General features: G+C 45.0%; 1 protein-coding gene across 8 annotated transcripts in view; it reads left to right on the forward strand.

Annotated features, from left to right (window-relative positions):
- Positions 1-576: 576 nt before the first annotated feature.
- CACNA2D4 (calcium voltage-gated channel auxiliary subunit alpha2delta 4) overlaps positions 577-18,765 on the forward strand; it is a 130,450-nt gene continuing 112,261 nt past the window's right edge. For 5 of the 8 annotated variants that reach the window (XM_026868373.1, XM_026868376.1, XM_026868370.1 and 2 more), the window contains exons 1-6: positions 577-1,028; positions 6,207-6,288; positions 12,936-13,052; positions 14,519-14,578; positions 16,061-16,223; positions 18,213-18,344. In XM_026868373.1, the coding sequence (XP_026724174.1) occupies positions 922-1,028; positions 6,207-6,288; positions 12,936-13,052; positions 14,519-14,578; positions 16,061-16,223; positions 18,213-18,344 (661 nt within the window). In that variant the 5' untranslated portion in view covers positions 577-921. The remainder of the gene's footprint in view (positions 1,029-6,206; positions 6,289-12,935; positions 13,053-14,518; positions 14,579-16,060; positions 16,224-18,212; positions 18,345-18,765) is intronic. The other 3 variants (XM_026868371.1, XM_026868374.1, XM_026868375.1) reach the window with 1 other exon arrangement.

Here is an 18,765-nt window from a genome sequence, read left to right on the forward strand (position 1 = left end):
GGTTTGACTATTAATAAATAATCACTCACATTAAGAGGCAATCAGTTAAACCTGTCAGAGTCCTTTTTTTCATGCCATTTTTGCTTCCTGCTGCCCAGTTTCCCTCCTCTCCTCTCACCTGTGTGAGGTCCCCAGACATGCTTTGGAGGACGAGTGCTTTGGCAGGACCTGCACAGGATGCTGCCAAGGCACCAGCTCTGCCCAGCCTCATCAGACCTGTGCAAACCTCATCACCAAGCAGCAGCACAGCATGAACCTGCTGGTGCCCGCAGGAGCTTGCCACATGACCCATGATCCTTGGACCCAACCCCAGGTCCCCAGTGGGGAGGAGACAGTGCTGGGGTGACCTGCTGGGGTGACCCACCACCATCCTGCAGTGTGACAGAGAAGCCCTACAGGACACAGATCAAAGACTGGGGGGAGAGGGGGGGTCAGGGGTGTGGATGTGACCCCTTTAAAGCAGGCATGGCCTGACCTTTGAAGCTGAGACCTGTCTTCAGGAATCAGAGTAATCCTGGGTGATTTTATCCCACTCCACTACCCTAAATCTGCGGCTGCTGCTGCTTGGCAAGAGGATTAAGGGACTGGTGGGGGATTATGTAGCCACTGCAGCTCCCAGCACGGAGCTCCCTCCCAGCACGGCTGCTCCTCGGGGTGCAGAGACGCACCGCACCTGTGGGTGCCCGCTGCCGAGGGCTCCCAGCAGGTTTTTTACCACCTGCCCTGTGCCGAAGACCCCTGACAGCACCCAGCAGCAGGAGTGACACTCCCAGGGCAGAGGTAGCTGGGGTCACCCTGGGGCTTGGCCTCACAGCAGCAGGGCGCCCAGCTTGGCAGCATGTCGGGGGCTGCGTGGGACCCTCTCCAGGGCAGCAGGAAAGGCGGGGAACCCCCGCATCCCACCGGCCAGTGCCCTTGCTGATGGTTGGCACATGGAGGATGGGGCCCTGGGCTGTCCTGTGGATGATGCTCTCGTTCTTCTTCCTCCTGCCCTCTGTCAGGGCCCAGACGAAGATCCCACTGGAGACGTAAGTGTTTCCCTCTCTATGGCATGGGGCATTTCTGGCATGGAGTGGGCAATGCTGTGGGCATGGGCAGGTGGGTGGGAAGGCATCCCTGGCAGTGGCAGGCACTGTGGATGCAGGCTTGTCTGGAGGGGCATGTCACTGCAGGGGGGGTGGCGTTTCCTTACAATGGTGGCAATGGCTCCTGGGAGGGGTCACAGGCACGGGAATCAGATTCAGTTCCCAGGTCTAGTGCAGATGCAATGCCTCATTTTCTCCATTCGTCAATGGGGATGATACTCATCTTCTTTAGTTAAGCACTTTGACATCTATTAATGCTCTGCTTAATGCACTGGGTGGCAGAAGGCAAAACCAGTTTAAAGGCATGTTCATGAAACCCCACTGCTGGTGCAACTTGTGGAGATTCAGCCATGGAGGCAGATGTAAGTGGCCTGAGTTTAGCAGCTCCTCAGTTTAGCAGTGGGAGGCATACACACAGGCTGTTTGAGCGAAGATGTGTGTCTGACACACGAGATACGGATTGTGCAGTGCAAGGTTAGCAGCTCCTAAGCTCTGATCCCTTGTGTTGGTCTGATACGCTGACAGCTGAAAAAAGCCTTCATACGCACATACACAGCCTGGGTAATACACACACACACGTTTATTCATGTGTGTGGATATCAGGGGATGTTAGTAAGGAGAGGCTAAATAGAGGAAAGAGGCCACAGTGTCTTTTCTTGCTTGCTCCTGCTCCACCTTACTACAAAAGGCATAACAGCCCTTCCCACAGCTCTGGAGCATAGGAAATAAAAGCTGAGCTGCACTACAAAGCAGAAACAGTCATGTTTTGTGCATTTTGGTCCAGGTGCTAGTGCACATGCAGGGAATCTTGATGCACCTTTTTGGGTGTGGGTTTGCAGGGCACCATGCCTGCACGCACGTTGTCGTGCATAAGTGGCCCCTCCGGCACAGTCACCACTGGAAAGCTCCCTGCCAGCGGTGCAGCCCACCCCAGCAGCCCACCAGGAAGCTAACAGCGCTCAGCAAACCCACTTTATAAAGACTTCACCTTGTTAAATTTAGGCAAGTTAAATCCTTTAGGGATTAAAAATGTCAGCACCACGATTGGTTAAAGATGTTGTGGGGCAGCTTCTCTGGAGCTGGCATAGGTCTGTCTGCACAGGACAGCAGGTTGGTCTGGAGAGGAGACAAGACTGCCATCCAATCTCAAGAGGAAATATGTCTGATAAACTGATGAATCAGCTCAAGACCTTTCCTGAGATTGAGAAAATGTTTTATATTCAAAAATTGCCAATTATACCCTTGAAGATGTGCTCACCAATTCAGCCCACGTGATTACCAAGAGTTGCACTGAATTTATCCAGGGTGATCTCAGGAAACTTTGCCACCAAATTTATTTTTGGCTGCACTATCAAGCCCTTCCTCAGAAAGCGTCTCTGATTTGGGTTTTACAAAAAGGATGCAGAGGTTACACAGAATAAAATCCAACTTCTGATAATTTCAGACTATGCAAAATAAAAATCAACTTTCCATGCCTAGTGTAAATACTGCATGGAAATACCTTTTGGCCTTGAAATCTGTGGCATTAAGAAGCCAGCCTGTCCTTTCTGCTGTTTCCGTCATTGAATACAAGTGCAAGGATTAAAGGCAGGCAATCTCTGATCAAATCCTTTTCCGATGTGTTTAGTTATAATGTGAAAGCCCTTTACTACTGAGAAAAGGATTACGTCACTTTGCACAATTTAGAACTTATTCATGTACAAGAATGAAGAATAAACAATAGAAAAAGAGCTTTTCTCCCCTGATACTGAAACCAGACCAACAGCTAAATTAGTCCCTGGTGTTTCAAATCCACTGATGAATTTAACTAGAACACAAAAGTTGCCCTTTACAAATGAAATTTCAGTAGAAGAACACAATGGCCAGAGGGCCAAAGGGAGTAAAGCATCAAAAAATGCACCTACTCCATAGATTACACAGGGATGTTTTGGGGACAGAAAACTAGTCTTAAACACCAGGTGCATTCAGTCACTGTTAAGTGACACCAGCCTAAATCAGCCTGTGCTGCTTCCCCAGGTTGTGCCTGGTTTTGCTGCACTGTGCTCAGTTTTTTGCCAACTTATTCACATCTTTGCAAAGCTCACTCAGCTTTAACTCCAGTGGTGCAAAAATCTTCTTGATCAGTTGCTAGCAGTGCTTCTGGGGTGCAAGTTCAGCATGGAAACCACCTCCTCTTCCCTCCTGGCCATGAGTCTGCTCATCAGCTGGCCATGAAATGGACAGAAGTATTTGCAGCTGTGAGGATAGTGAGGATTTGGCACTGGCTGGTCAGCCTTTGCCTCTTGAGGTTCTGGAAACATTGAGAAATGCTGGTGGGAGAGACAACGATCCGCATCATACGGCCTCTTTAGACTGCCCCTATTGTCTCTATGCATCTACTCCTGAGTTCATGGAGCCAGCAGTCTTAGATGGAATTTCTCTGCAACCTGATGAATTTTAGACTGACCTTTTCTCTCAGTTGTTTATGAAAAAAATAAGGAAACCTATTTAAATTCATCAGGCTAGGGTTTCTCCTTTACCTGGCAAATAATTATCTTTTAAATATATTAATGCCAGCATATTTCTGCCTCTTCACTTGCCTCCTTTTCAACTTCTATGAAATGCCACCGTATATTTTTACTTACCCACCCCTAAGCGCTGCCACGCAGGCCTTCGGGACCTTTGTGCCCTCTCATTCTTCTGTGCCCCCCTTTTCAACTTTCCAACCAGCCCTTCAAAGCTGGCGCTCTCTGGCACTCACTCTGCTCTCCCTCTGCCTTTGCGTCTCCTTCCTCCTTTGCTTTGAGACCAACAGAAATATCAGCCCCTAGGTCAGAGCAGCAGCTCAGAAGTGGCTGCTGCCTTGGGCGGGCTGGGAGAGCCCTCCCAGGCTGAGCATCTGACACAGGGCACCCACATAGAAATTGTGAAATTACACAAAACTTGGACTTTTTTTCTCTCAAATTCTGCTGTTACTGGAAGTTTCAAGGTTCATACATTTTGGTGGTTTTTTTGCTGCACTCTCCAAGGCTAAAATCCAACCTTCCCTTTCCTGTTTTTATGGAAGTGGAGAATCCCAAGTCATAGTGGATTTAAGGACTTCACTAATAAGCAGATCCACAAGCAGTAGGGCTGGATCTTCTATGAAACTGTCTATGGCTGGCTTCTCTACTGACTGGTCATTGCTAAGCTTGTATTGTGGGTGTTTACCTCGATAATAGCATCTTTCCACTGAAGCTGCCCAACCGCATCCACTAGCCAGAAATTATTATCACAGACTCTTCCATGCTGCTGGGTTGAAAAATGATGAAGGCTGGAAAGAATAGGGGCACATGTATGGCCACAGACACAACACAAAACAGAAAGACCAGAAACACACACACCTCATTTTGGGGGGAGGAAAATAGAGTAAAAAATAAACCTCCCTGCTAAAATTACTATCCCAAACTTCATGTTTAGGTTCTCTCTTTCTACAGTAAAATGTGAGGAGACTGGAGAATATTAGTTAATACCAGCACAAAATATCTCATACATTAAAGTTATAAAACCATCAGTAGCAGATGGACATCGAGTTAAATGTTGATTCAGACATCCTCATACCTGACAGAATGTGTTAGTCACTACATTAACCAGGAAAGCATCTCATGGGGTCCTGTTTCTGGTTTCCTCTTTCATTCTAGGCTTGCTAGAACAACTCTGATATGGAGCAATAAATCCTGGTCTCCTAGCAAATACCTGTATTATTTTTTCTTTAAGAATGAAAAGAAGAGATAAAAGTTCTGACTGTCAAAATAAGATGCAGAGCACAATGGGGGAAAAAAAAAAAACAAAACACAAAAAAACCTTGTTCTTACTGACTTCTGCTGGTGCTAGATCACACTCAGTGGTTAGAAATGAATGCCTCATTTCCAGTTAAGGAGTGATTAAAAAAGGCACTCACTCTCATTATACTCCTTTTATAGGCAGTAGAGAGAGGTATAGTTCAGAGCAGAAGCCTTATATGTGCCAAATCATCCTCTATAGCTGCCTATCTGTCTCTGTTTTCAAGAGGGGAGCCTAAACAGGCTTGTCTAGGCTAAAATTAGCTGTTGTGATTATTCCACCATTGCTCTGCTGGCTTTACTCCAAAGTTCATCTTTAGGGTGGTGTATTATTGTGTCACAAATGTGGTGCAATGCACTGGGAAATAAGGCCCTAAAGTTAAAGTCTGCTTAGGACTAGAAGAAATCTACTGGAAACCATAGGTAAAGCTCTGCACCCCATAAATAAGCGCTCTGGTAAGTGGAGAAGGCTGTTTATTTCATTAAATAAATTTCTCCTAAGTGAATCCTTGTTGAAGGAACTGCATGTAGGTGGAACTGCTTAATGTGAATCATGTAACAGATTTCTGATGAAGTGCTCTGTCAATTATGAAAGCCATCTATTTTGATTTGGATGGCTCAGTATTCAGGCTGCTCTTCAACATCCTTATGTTCTCCATGTGGTATCGCTATCATCAATTATTTACAGGATGGCACAAATGTGAGTAGTGTATTACAATGATGAGGTGCATAATCTATTCTGGTATTATCAAGCTATAGTAACTCCACTGAGAGCAGTGAATTTGTCTGGCTTCTTAGTCTGTATCCCACACAGCTCTAGGAACTGAATCCAAGGGGTGAATCTTGACAACTGCTTTCAAGTCTGACACTCATTTCTCTTCAGCAGCCTTGACGTTAGGTGTCTAGCCCTTCAGTCCAGGTTCTGTCTGCAATCGGTGAAGACAAATAGATGTCTGCAAGGAGCTATTTATTTCACATGGTTAACAATAGAGGAAATCAGATGGTATCTAAGACCAAATGTACAACTTCTGAAGTTAGGTGAGACAAATTCCACTCTGAGTCAAAATGTGATGTCCAAGACCAGTAGAACTCAGTGTTTCACCTTGCTGACCAATGTCCTGGGCAGAATGTTCAAGAACAGCACTTGCCTCCTGCTTCATTGCTTGTCTGGATAGCAATCTGGGGAGAAAACGTTGTCATTATAGTGGCTTAGAGAAATACAGCAGGGTTCATACTCAAGAAGATGGAGTTTTCCCTGTCTAAAGAAGGAAGCAGTTCTGCTGGCTTTGAATTACTAACACTGATTTTGTCTTTTTTTTAGGGTGAAGTCTTGGGCAGATGCCTTCGGTGGGGAGCTGTACTCCATTGTGACTAAGTATTCAGGCTCTCTCCTGTTGCAGAAGGTAGGCAAAAGCTGCGAGGGTTTCCTTGGTTTCTCAACATCTCCCCTTGTGGCCCCCAAGGTTTCCTCCTTCCTGTTGAAGGAAGCAAAATACACAGGTTTCCAGCTAACTTTCAAAACCATGCAGGTCCATATTCGTAAGTACAGAGTGATGCCCTGTGACCATTCTCCCTGAACTGGAGAGAGGGATTCATCTAATGCCTTTCCTCTTTTCGTTAGCCGTGGCTAAATGCCACCTAAATTGTCTCATTTAAAAAAAAACCCTCTTTAATAGTACTCCTCATGTTTCCCCTCTGATGATGATTTCATGCCCTTCCATAATTACCCTTCACTCCTCCCTTCCTAAGTGTATCAGTCCCTCTCGTGCATCACTCACCTTCTCATTGTCACCTCATCATCACCTCCTGCAGCTCTCCAGCTGGCACTTTTGTTTCTTTCTGCTTCCTCATCTGTCTTCCTCCAGTCACTCCTAAAATCTTTGAGTTGTGCCTTTGAGACTGTTTGAACAGGATCTCTGAGGCAGGTGCCCTGGAAGCTGTGATCTTCCAGAGGTGCAGAACTTTGCTTGGCTTGGTCACCAAACAACAGGCACTGTTGCACTAAACTCTCTACCAGTGCTAAAGGGTGTAGCTCCAGGGGCTTTAAATGATTGGTTCCATTTGCAGCTGTAGAGAGGTTGTCCTGTTTTACCTTGATTTCTTAGTTCAGAGGTGAATGGCTGCTCTTCTTTCAGGTTTGGTGGGCTCTGCACTGCGGCATCAGGGCTGTGTGGATCAGTACCTCCCCAGTGCTGCTCAGGGGCCTGGTGGCTGCTGAATGCATCTGAAGGGATGCAGTCACTTCACCTCAAGTGGCCATCCGCTTCCTTTTCTTTACTCTTTCTCTGATTCTTCTCTTCAATACAAGCTATGCATTGCCTTTTAGGCCTTCTAGGTGTCCGATTTCTGTCCTTGTGTTATTATAAACACTCACATTCCAGTGCAAAAAAGGATTTGGATATCATTTGCCTTGCCTTGTTGATGAGCCCTCTACTTACCTCTCCCCACAGTGCTGCTTTCTGGAGTAAGGGAGCATCACCTTTGCTAGGCTTGGTCAAGAAAGGCCTTCAAGGTTAATTGCAAAGGTCTATACTGATCATCAGCTCTTCTTAGGTGCAACAAAAAGCTGATGGCACTGATATAGATACTTCATGTACTAATCATGAGGCAGCTGTGGTGGAATATAGATGCAGGCAAAAGTTTGGCTTTTGATGATGCTCCTGCATTGCTTATTCTACCATGGGGTCCCTAAGTGATAATTGCCAGAGGCAAAGTGACATGCTAAGGCATCTCTGCTGGATGCTGGAGCTCCAGTGGGCAGGAGTTACAGACTGGGGTTATCTGATAGTCAGGTATCTGTCTCTGATGCTGTATAGGTGTGCTTCAACACACCAACTTGCACTGCTTCTGTGGCTATTTCTAACAGATTAAGTGAGTTCATGTTCCTTAAGGGTCAAAAGTCAGTGGGACTAAGGAGAACAGGGGTTAGATTGAAAATACCAGTGTAGTGAAAGTTAATGATGGAGGCCAAGAATGGCAGATGTGGCACCAAGGTGAATGTCAAGACAGCTGTGCTGTCTTGGCCCTCTGGAGATGTTGAGCCAGATCACTTCGCCTCCCTCTGTCCACACTATGTTTTCTCTTGGGATCTTGATCTCTTTGGGGCAGGGGGTATATAAGGCCTGTAGATGCTAGTATAGTACCACTAAAAGTGACAATCATGGCAACCAGATCTTGAACAAAAATTCACAACTCTATCAGCTTTTGCTGTAATTCACTGGAAGTGAAGAAAACTATTTTCTGATTAAAAAGAAACTTGAATGTAACCAAATCCAATCTAGCATTCATGTCAAGGCAGAGCTATATTTCCCTGGTGGTCTGACAACCTTCTAAAATAATTGCACTTGCCTGTCCCAGTCCATGTCCACATGGTTTTCCTCTTGGAGAGGGGAAGGTGTCTGGTTTGCTCTTGTGTGTGTTTGCGCTTGGATACAGCACAGACCGATTGTATTTTGCAGTCTCTGGACACCCCTAAGAAGGACAGTGTCACCTATGACTCACTGTCACCACTTTCAGCAGGGAATGCTTGATCCAGCCTTGCTCTCTTAATACTCCAGCAAAGGGTCATCTCCTAAATGGACATCCTATCCTGCCCTAACTTTATTTAAGCACTTTAAACAGCTGAAGTTTACCCTTCAACCCTCAAGTCCCACTTTTTGATCTCCTTCATTTCGCCTTATTTCCTAGGATTAGGCAAGTAGTCTTGGGGATGTCCCCTTGTTTTCCTGGGACTAAGGAAATAGAGGAGGACCAGCCAGCACCTACTTCTTCAGTTCTCTCAGTCTCCATTTCTTTAGCAAGCACTGGGTCAGCCATCTTCCTGCAAATCAGCATCCCAAAGCAGGGACTATCCTAGAGGGCTCCCTCTGTGTCCCTGACAGTGCTGCAGGACAGCTTCAGGAGGAAGCAGATGGATCTTTTACTGACATAGTAATATTAGTATTTAGATTACTATTAGGCAACATTTTCATGCCCCATGAGATGCACCTTGGCAGACCCCAAATAGCTTTATGTAGATCACCACACCAGTGAAGACTGTGGACAAGTCAGGCCTGAGGAGCCAAATGCACTGAAGTCTGGAAATCCAAACGTGTGTTCTTCAGGCACCTTCCTCTTTTTGGGTCATTGTCTCTCTTTCACATGAAATATTTTTTTCTGTGTGCATGAGTATGCACAGATCAGCAGAAGGATGGAGTGGGAAGCACAGTGGAGAGGGCAGACAATTCCTTCCTTGGTGCTTGTTTAAGTCGACAGGCATTTTACCTTTGAGGAAATACAAACTGAGAGATAACAGCACCTTTCATATCTTACTTCATCTCCCTTGTGCCTAATAGGCTTGAAGTAACCATCTTGTTGTTGTTTGGAGAGCCATAATTTTTCTGTTACAGAATGTTTACATATAAACCTTCTCTTCAATATTTAGCCTAAACTTCCTTTAGGGGCTTTGAGTTTGGTTTTCTTTGGTTGTTTTTTTTTGGGTTTTTTTTTTGGCTTGTTTCCCCAGAAGAAACCTAATACCATGTTGCAAACTCAAATGGTCAATTTCTTAATAGACCTTATTGTTCCCATAGACCTGGTGAATCACCAGACATCTCTTGAATCCATAAAGACAGGTTCTCACCCTGGATCAGAGAGCTTTGAGGAAGCCCCCAAGCAGTCAGGATATCATCAAATTAAACCTTGCAGAGGTAGCAAAAGCTGAAGAATGGCTTCGGTTTGATGGCTGAAACATTCCTTGTATTCTCTTGATCATTATGCAGCAGAGGTTAAGATAAGCTTGTGCACTTAAACCTGGTTGAGAGATGATGGATCTGTATAAAATGCTGGCTGGGCTCTAGGACAGATGTGGGTGATACAGCTGGAGTAAAGCGGCAATGTGAAAGGCTGAGTAGGGAGAGGGCAGTAATATCTCCCAGAGCTAAGCAACAGAAATTTTGAACCTGGCTTATTAGGTCTGTTTGCGGACAGTGACCAAAGGCCTGGGGCCACCAATGGCAGCCATGCCAGGAGGACATCATGGTGGTTCTGGGCTTCTCGGGGCTTGCCTCTGGGTGCTAGAGACACCATCAGCTTCAGCAGACCCAAACCAACTTTTCTTCTACTGTCTTAACTGCATTAGAAGTGTGTCTGAGTGTTAACCCCTGCTTCCTCCTGTAGCTGAGATGCCGATTGCCTTCTCTTGTGGATATTGCTGAGAAAGGACATCAGGGTCTGGCTCCAGCTATGTAATTACTAGAAAGCACTACAAATAACTACATAGCAAAGAACAGACGAATTAAAGAAGTTCAGTCAAGACACTTTCCTGGGTGAAGATGAAAGGAATGTCTTTCACACTCTTAATATAGTTTCACTAGCAGTGATTAATGCAACACTGTACTTCAATGGGCTAAATTTCATGGAGGTGGGAACAAGAAAATCTATTTGGTGTCATATCTCTGTTTGCAGATAAAACTTAGGGTACTGAATCCTGGATATTTCACTTTTTTAATCACCACCCCCATCACTGTGGAAGGAGAATCTTAATGAATTGCTCCTGCTGTTTTAAGGGAATACTAAGTACTAGGTGAATATGAAAAGATTTTCTGTTAGATAAATAAACTTTTTGGCCCCTTTTCAACATCAGATCCTTCCAGCCAGTCTTCCTAAGCTTGTAGCTGTTTAGTGTTCTGTAAATTATAATGATCTGATAACCTGAACCCTAAACTCAGGTTGTGCAGGTTAACTTTGGTCAGCTACAAGCACCTGTGTTGACAATTGCTGTGTACTTTCAGCCATGGTATACATTTCATCCATGGTGATAACAGTACGGAAATCACAGGTACTATTCCAATGACCACCTTTAAGAGCTCTTGCAGTGAATGATCATTAATAGCAAGAGATTTTAGTGATGAGAATGCATATACAAAATGGTTTGGTGCCTTTTTTTTGTAGGAAAAAAAGCTCCAAGGGCATCTGAGCTTAAACCTGGTGTAGTCCTTGCAGCCAGCTGAAACTTTGCACAAAGGTTCCGGGTTTTTTTTTGTCTTCCCAGCTCTGATGAGTTCTCAGGGCAAGACGTGTGTATGGTATTAGCAGACTGCTCATGATTGCTCATGATTACTTTTACCCTATTAACATCTACTTGTCAATGTGTCAAAAGCACATTAAAAAATAATTGAGAAGTAAAGAGCCTGTTGTTTGTTTTTTTTTTTAATTGACGATATGACCCAAGGTAACCGATGGCAGGTCACTTTGTAAAGCGCATGCTTGCCCATGCTGGTGTGGTCCCCCCCTTCACTAGCTTTCCCAGAAGAGATTACCCTCCTCCCTCTGAGGAGGGCCTGATTAAAGCCTAGCCTGTCAGAGATCACTTCCCTCACGATGAAACCATGACATGGAGCTAAATGGGACAGGTTCCATCTGGGATGTGTGCTGTGGTCTCATCAGCAGCCAAGGACCTCGGCTGGGGGGGGGATGGTTTTTGCACATCCCTCTTCTGACAGCATGGCTACACTAACGTTCATGTTCAACCAAACCTCCTCCTCCTCCTCCCCCACTCATCCCAGCTACCCAGCAGCAGCAGAGGGGATGTGAGGCCTGGCATTTTTAATCCAATAAACCCCTTGCTGTTAATCATGCCAGACAGAGCGAGCAGCCTCCCCACCATGCCTGCTGCAGGCTTGATGCTGCTGCTATTTCTGTCTGATCTCCTCAGCTTGCCCCATGCTCAAGGCATTTCTTGCTCTGCCTGTGCTCAGCTGCCCTCTTGGATGGTCAATAAGCTTCTTGAACAAAAGGAGCTCTGCTTGTTCAGTCCAAAGACATGCAAAGTCCCCCTTCCCTGTCCCACCTGCCATTTTCTTCTAATTCAGAAGTGCCACTAAAAGCCCTGCCATCCCCTTACCCTGTTCACCACCTCATTTTGTACTGCCACAGGGAGTCCAGCCCTGGCAGAGATTGCTGCTGTGGTGCTAATACAACATGAAGAAGAGGGGGGTGTATATACTGTGCAGAGAAATGATGATGAGGGACCAGGGAAATTCAATTGGTTGCCTTTGTGCTTCCACATTACTGAGGAAATAAGGCTCTGTCTTTTCTGAAATAGGTTAACTGTCTTGTGTCCTATTGCAGGTTTTCTTACTCTTTCTTTCTGCCTCTCTCTGCTAGCTTTTGGATTTTTTGAAAAAGAGAAATAAAGGCCATTGTATACAGTCTTGAAAGGGCAGATTTAGGGAGGCAGATTACCATTACCCAGTTTGGGAGTACTCTCAGGTTTTTAATGCCTAGATTATATGAAACATGGTCAGGAGAAACTGGTTATCTCTAAAGCTGTCAGATCCTGATCCTTCTCATTACAGCATCTCTCCCACTGGAGACAGCACTAAGTAGCCATGCTTGTGATTCTCACTTTCTGGGAATTGCCTCTGTGCTTCTCTTGGCCCAAAGCATGCTCATGAATGCTGAATAAGCAGCATCATAACTGTCTTGCTGTCCTTTCCTTGGTAATCTCCCACCTAAACCCTAAGTAGACCCTTCTTGCTGCAGACCCGACAAGTCACCCTACAGATACGATGGCAGTGTGGGAGGACAATACATACACTAGCATGACATCTTTCCCATTAGTGCCCCAGAACACATATGACATAGGAGGTGAATTAATGACAGAATACAGCTCTATTACCTTTCCCTCCTCTCTGCCTCAAGTAAATTTCAGGTATGTGATGCATATAATGTTAGTATGGATGTAAGCACAATGTATATTTTAGGTTTTTAAAACTCTTATTTGTAAGCACTAATAGCTTCACGTACATTGCTGGTTTCAACATCCACAAGCTAACAATTGGATAAGTTGCTTTTACTTAGTTAAGATGCTTTGTGTTATGGCCAGGGATCTGCACACACCCGTATTATGTGGCAAAAAGGGATGAAAGGCAAAGATGGGAAGTGATAAATAAGACCAGTTATTTCAACACATCTTTCTTTGCCAAAGACAATACCTAGCTAACAATAATAGATTCACCCTTCTTGAGAGCCTTCTGCTCAGCAGGATTTTTTGCTTTTCCTTCGGTAGAAGTACAAAGATGTTGAGCCGACTCTGAAGATCAAAGAGGTGGATGGCTTAGAGCTGGTGAAGAAGTTTTCAGAGCAGATGGAAAGCATGCTCCGCAGGAAGGTTGAAGCTGTTGAGGTATGACCCTGGGGCCTAGGGGAAGGAAGTCCTCTCCTAATCAGCCCCAGAGCAGTAGATGCAGGCCTCCTGCCTATACTAGGCGAGTGTGGGCGCAGAGGCTGTGCAAGGACTTCCTTGCCCAACCAAATGCCTGCTAGTGCAGCTGGTTGCTCACTCTGAGCTTTAAATAGACACTGGTGGGAGGATGTGGGTGTTCAGACAAGGGAATGCTGGCTTCTCCCTCAGCCCAAAGTAGGAAATAAGATAAAAACAAAGTCTAGGAATAAATATGAGGGAACGAACACTCTTTTAGGAGAAAAGAACTGTTTAAAGAGAAAAAAACCCTCTCATAAATTAAAATAAAGTTTATCTCTGTGTAATGCACTCTGGCCATCAAAGACTAGTATCTTGTTTCAGCTGTGTGTGTGGCTCAAGGGAAATTCCTGCAGCCCCTGAACACGAGCTGCAAGGAATGTGCTTGGATTTCCAGCTGTGTACATGGGGAAGCATGGATGAGATAGCAAGAGGTCTTTAGCTCTTTCTGTGTTGGACATCAGAGCAGGTAATCACTATGGCCCCTCTTACTGCTTGCATCTAAGTATCTATCATATACCCTTATATTTACCTACTATGAAAAGCATATTTCTGTAGTCACAGTGCCTTGACTATATAAGGTGTCTAATGTGGAAAAGTCATCCAGAAACACATCATTTGAATCTCAGAGTGAAATGTGGGCATATTTAGACCCTGAGCTTTGGCCCATAACATTAAATTCATAGCCAGACTTTTCCATTGTTTAGATTGCCTTATCCTTTGTGAAGGAGCAAAAAGTAGTTTTGCTGAAACTGTCACTGGTTGTGCAACTCTGAAAACATGTACATGTTTAGCTGGATTCCTTCCTAGTCTGTACCAATTGATAATTAGTGTCCTGAAGAAACATATTGGAGAATACTAGTTGATCATATTGCCTTCCATAAATGGTAAGAGCTTACAAATGATCGCAGCATCACTGAACCCTTTATGAAATCAAGTCACGGTCTTTGTCTCAGTAACAATACCAGACTGAGACTCCCACAAGGCCTTTTCCTTTGATGAAATCCTGACATCAGGCTGGGTCTGAAATGCCTTTCCGATGGCTTTTTGGAAGGGTTCATGGAAAATGAAATTAAATCTCTGGCTGTTGTTTCTCTAAATGAACATATTTCTCTTTGTATATGTCCTATGATATCTAATATTGCTCAGAGGTTTTGCAAGGACTTTGGAGTAAGTAGATGTGAATATACTTCCCAAGCTGTAAATTGCAGCACAGAATAATGGATCAGCAGAAAAGGAGGGAAGTTTATAGCCCCATGCCTCTGTGTTGTGGTGGAGGAGGCAGTCATGTGTCTTTTCACTAACTGTGTAAATGGCTGATATAGCTGGAAGAGCTTCTGGAGGGCTTTCCACCACACCCACTCATCTTTCTTTCTGTGCGCTTGCATTAGAGGTTGGTGGAAGCAGCAGAAGATGCAGATCTGAACCATGAGTACAACTCCTCACTGGAGGTAAGTTTATCCCTGTCAGTGAAAAAATGTGACACACATCCTCAGAGACATTAGCCAAAAGGCAGGCCTAGTAGCCCCCAGCCACTTCAGGCTCATAGACAGGAGGTTCCTTGTCTTCAGGACACTCAGCTTGTCTAGAAACCAGTGTGAGTAAGTGATACCAACGTTGTCACTGTGTGACAAGTTAGTGCAAATTAGCTGATGCTTTGTGGGTTACTTGACTGGAAAATGAGCTAAAAATTGTGTATGAACAATGAGGAGAATTCTGTTACAAATACCCACAGAAAACAATACTAATGAGCTGAGTTTCTCATCATCTCTCTCAACAGCTCCCATCATCTTTAATCTACCCTGCAGACACTCACTTGTCAAGACTCCCTTGTAGGTGAAAGCTTGGTGCCGTTCAAGCAATTTGGACAACTGCCTTTCTGTTAAAAACTATAGCCAAGCTACAGGATTATTGCTGGTGAAGGGAACTGGAGAGAAAACTGATGAAGGAAGACTGATCTCCACAGTACAAGTGCAGAGTGCTTAGCAGAAGTACAGGCTACCTCTGCAAGTACAACTCTCCGTGCTGGGAAACAGTAGGAATGAAAATGCTTCTTGAAATCAAACTATCTACCAATTTCATGTCTACCTCTTTATTTAAGAATCACATTACAGTCATGCTGGTTGGGTCAACTGCATTCACAGTAAGGGTCATAGGTGAGTCAAGGTACGTGACCCTGTATTTGCACACACAGTTCACACTGAGTACTGTTAGTGCTTGAACATAAATCCTTAAATAACCTCTGCTCTCTGATAAAGTCAGCAAAAACATCTTAAAAACATGTTATTCAAGGGTAAAGAGTGTCCTGAAGATACTAAAGTGACCATGGATTCTAAATCCCCAGTGGCCTTCGCAAGGAGAAAACTGTGCTGCCTTTGAGCACCTTCTGCTCTATCCTTTGCTCCGACAAGTGCTTGCTGCTTGGAGTGAGGGGATAATCCTAGCCGGATGTACCTCAGAAGTTAACTCTAGTAAATGACAGCTTAGAGACAGGGCAAGCAAGGTCAGCATTGGCATGCCCTCTAGCAAACCTGGGAGCTAGACATAGTGAGACACTCTCTGGCTAGTCACTTAAATACCTCTGAGGGACCATGGGAGTCTGCCACTGTGTCCCTTTGCTCTCAGGTGGCCTTTGCTTCTGCTCGTGGTTATTACCTTTGCTTCTGCTCATGGTTATTACCATGCTTTCAGTCATGGGGGCATCTGACAATAAGAAACCAGGCAGAAACCATCATCTGGGCAGTTTGACACTCTCCAGCTGGTAACAGAGTTTGTTTGCTGAGCATCTTGATTCTATTTGAAGCCTGAATTCTCTAGATATCCTTTTTTTTTTTTTTTTTTTTTTAGGAGTGTTCTTGAGGGAGGCAGTACTGGTAATAGTCTGTCATGTTCTCTCTTGTTGCCTTTCTCTTTTCTGTTGTCTTCATCAACAGTTTGATTACTACAACTCTCTCCTGATTAATGAGAAGGATGAAAATGATAATTATGTGGAGCTCGGAGATGAATTTATTTTGGAGCCAAATGAGCATTTCAGTAACCTGATGGTGAACACCACATACAGTGATATCCAGCTCCCCACCAACGTCTACAACAAAGGTAATGGCCTCTACTGGCCTCTGCTTTCTTTCTGCTGGTAGGTTGCTGTGGAAACTACCAGTAATAATACATAAGAGAGGATGGAAATAGAAAAAAACCCCAACTGACAGAAAACAGGACTGTAAAGGTATTGTCCTAAGGCATGGTCATGTATGTATAGTAGCCTGTCACTGTGATAGGGCTTGGGTATAATCTGCTCTTGGAAGACCTCTAATGATAGACAGGCCTCCATCTTAGGCAGGCAGTATAGTCTCCTACAGTTTATATACCCAACTAAAGACACTGCGAAGCAAACTGTGATGTGAATTTATTGGCTCTTGTTACTCTGCACAAAGGGTCAGATCTTGGGTGTCAAGGATCTCATTGATTTCAGCCAAGAATTTAGACCTAACACCTCATGGGAACACTCTTAATTCCCAGTGAGCATATCCATTGGGGACTGGGGGTAATTCACAAATGCTACCAGGACATGACTGTTGTGAGCCATTTTCCATTTTCAGCAAGCCTTTGGCACTTTAGCAGCAGCAGGAGCTCAGGGAGGTACTGAGGCTCACATGGCTTCATCTCTGCCCAGACTGTGTCCTCTTCCCCTGCATATTTACACCACTCCAGCTGCACACCAGAAGCCAGTCCATCTCCAGGCTGCTGCCAAATCTGCAGGCTGAGACACCAGCCGCAATTGTTCTAAGTTTACTGTTCTTTTTGGCCAATGTTCGAAGCTGTCTGAACTGGCTCCTTCCCTGACTCCCCATCAACTCTTCCTCTTGCATATATTTAGACAAGAAAAAAAAAAAAAAAGCATCATTACTTCTCATAGATGGAGCTTGTTTACGGTCTTCAGGACCAGAAGGAGCAGGCGCTCATGACTGTGCTCACAACTGCTACATTATTTGGAGGGACAATAGAGGGAGTTTTATTTCTCCCATGATTTTAAATTAATTCCATCTGGTCTGACAGACACAGACACTAAAGTTTTGATCACAATAGAGCCACCAGCAGAGCTGGCTGTGGGTAGCTCCAACAGCTACACGAAGTAGGTTGCTGTGGACAGCAGCATACAAAGAGGTGGACAAATGGCCGCTGTCAGAGACAGCCAAGAGGCACTTCCCAGATAGCTGATTTCTTGCTTGTACAGCTTGACACAAACCATCCAGCTGCTCCCGCTATAGCTGGAGAGTGAGCAGCAGATGGAGGAAGAGGAGAGCTGCTCCCATGCCCAGGGCTCCTCCCAGGAACAGTACCTGGCAGTACTCCCTCTCTTGCAAACAGCAGCAAACCTGGCTCTCCACAGCTCGTCTGGCTCCCTTCTGCATGTGTTACTTTGGCCTCATCGCTGGGGTGCCACAGTTAAATTTTTCCCCTATTTTGACCAAACCCGACTTTACTAAAGTGACTAAACAGGAAGTGGTAGGTTAAAGCCCCATTCCTTTCAACATTATTACAGTTAATCCTACAATGCCCAGTTTCTGATAATTCCCTGCTTCTATTGCTGCTGCTCTGTTTGGTCTCCTGAGGAAATGAGTCAACACAGACACCAAATACACACTGCATCTTAACGAGTTCTTGCAAGTCTGCAACTTCCTGTTGATTCTGGTGAGATCAGGGGCAAGGGAGGACAGCTCAGACTTTGTGAAAGAAGGCAGAAAAAGAAAAAAAATAAAGAATTGTTGAGGAAAGAGAGAGAGAAATTACATATATATCCTAGAGCTCCTCTGTCTTAGGTAATTACATCTAGCATAAATTTAAACACTTTTTTGCAGAAAGGCTGTTCTGCTCAGCGGTGAACCAGGCAGTTGCCTTACAACAGACACACATCTCCTCTTAGGTAGCAGCTGTATCCTGCCTGTGGCATACCAGTTTTGCCCAGCACCGTGATGGTTTTCCCATTCCTGGGACTGCCTTTGTTCCCATCCCACTCCTCCATCAGGTCAAGGGTGGGTATCCTCCCCTCTTTTGCACACTTTTTTTCACATCTTCTTTCCCCCACAGACCCTGACATCCTGAATGGAGTTTACATGTCAGAAGCCTTGAATCCTATTTTTGTGGACAACTTTGAAAGGGATCCCACATTGACCTGGCAGTACTTTGGCAGCTCCACTGGATTCTTCAGGCTCTACCCAGGTAAAAGAGCAGAGATCAGCTTCACTCTTTCAGTGTAATGCAATAGTCTTGCAGGACAGCATCTGTGTCATGGAAGAGCCCAATCTGGGAAAGCTGGGTGTAGTGTGGCACTATGAAGGAGGAGTGCAGTGAGCAACATATTCAGTGCATTGGTTGCTGCTGCTTAGGCTGAAGGAATACAGCTACCTGAAAGAACATTGTAGAGAGGGTGGTGCTGGTCTCTTCTCACAGGTCATTAGTGACAGAACAAGAAGGAATGGCTTTCAACTGCAACAGGGGAGGTTCAGACCAGACATTAGGAAAAAAAATTTCACAGAAAGAGTGGTCAGACAGTGGAATAAGCTGCCCAGGGAGGCGGTGGAGTCACCATCCCTGGGTGCATTTAAAGGTCATTTAGGTGAGATGTTGGGGGATATGGTAT

Source organism: Athene cunicularia, assembly GCF_003259725.1.
Source record: "Athene cunicularia isolate RWA chromosome 1 unlocalized genomic scaffold, athCun1 chr1_part2, whole genome shotgun sequence".
NCBI lineage: Eukaryota > Metazoa > Chordata > Aves > Strigiformes > Strigidae > Athene > Athene cunicularia.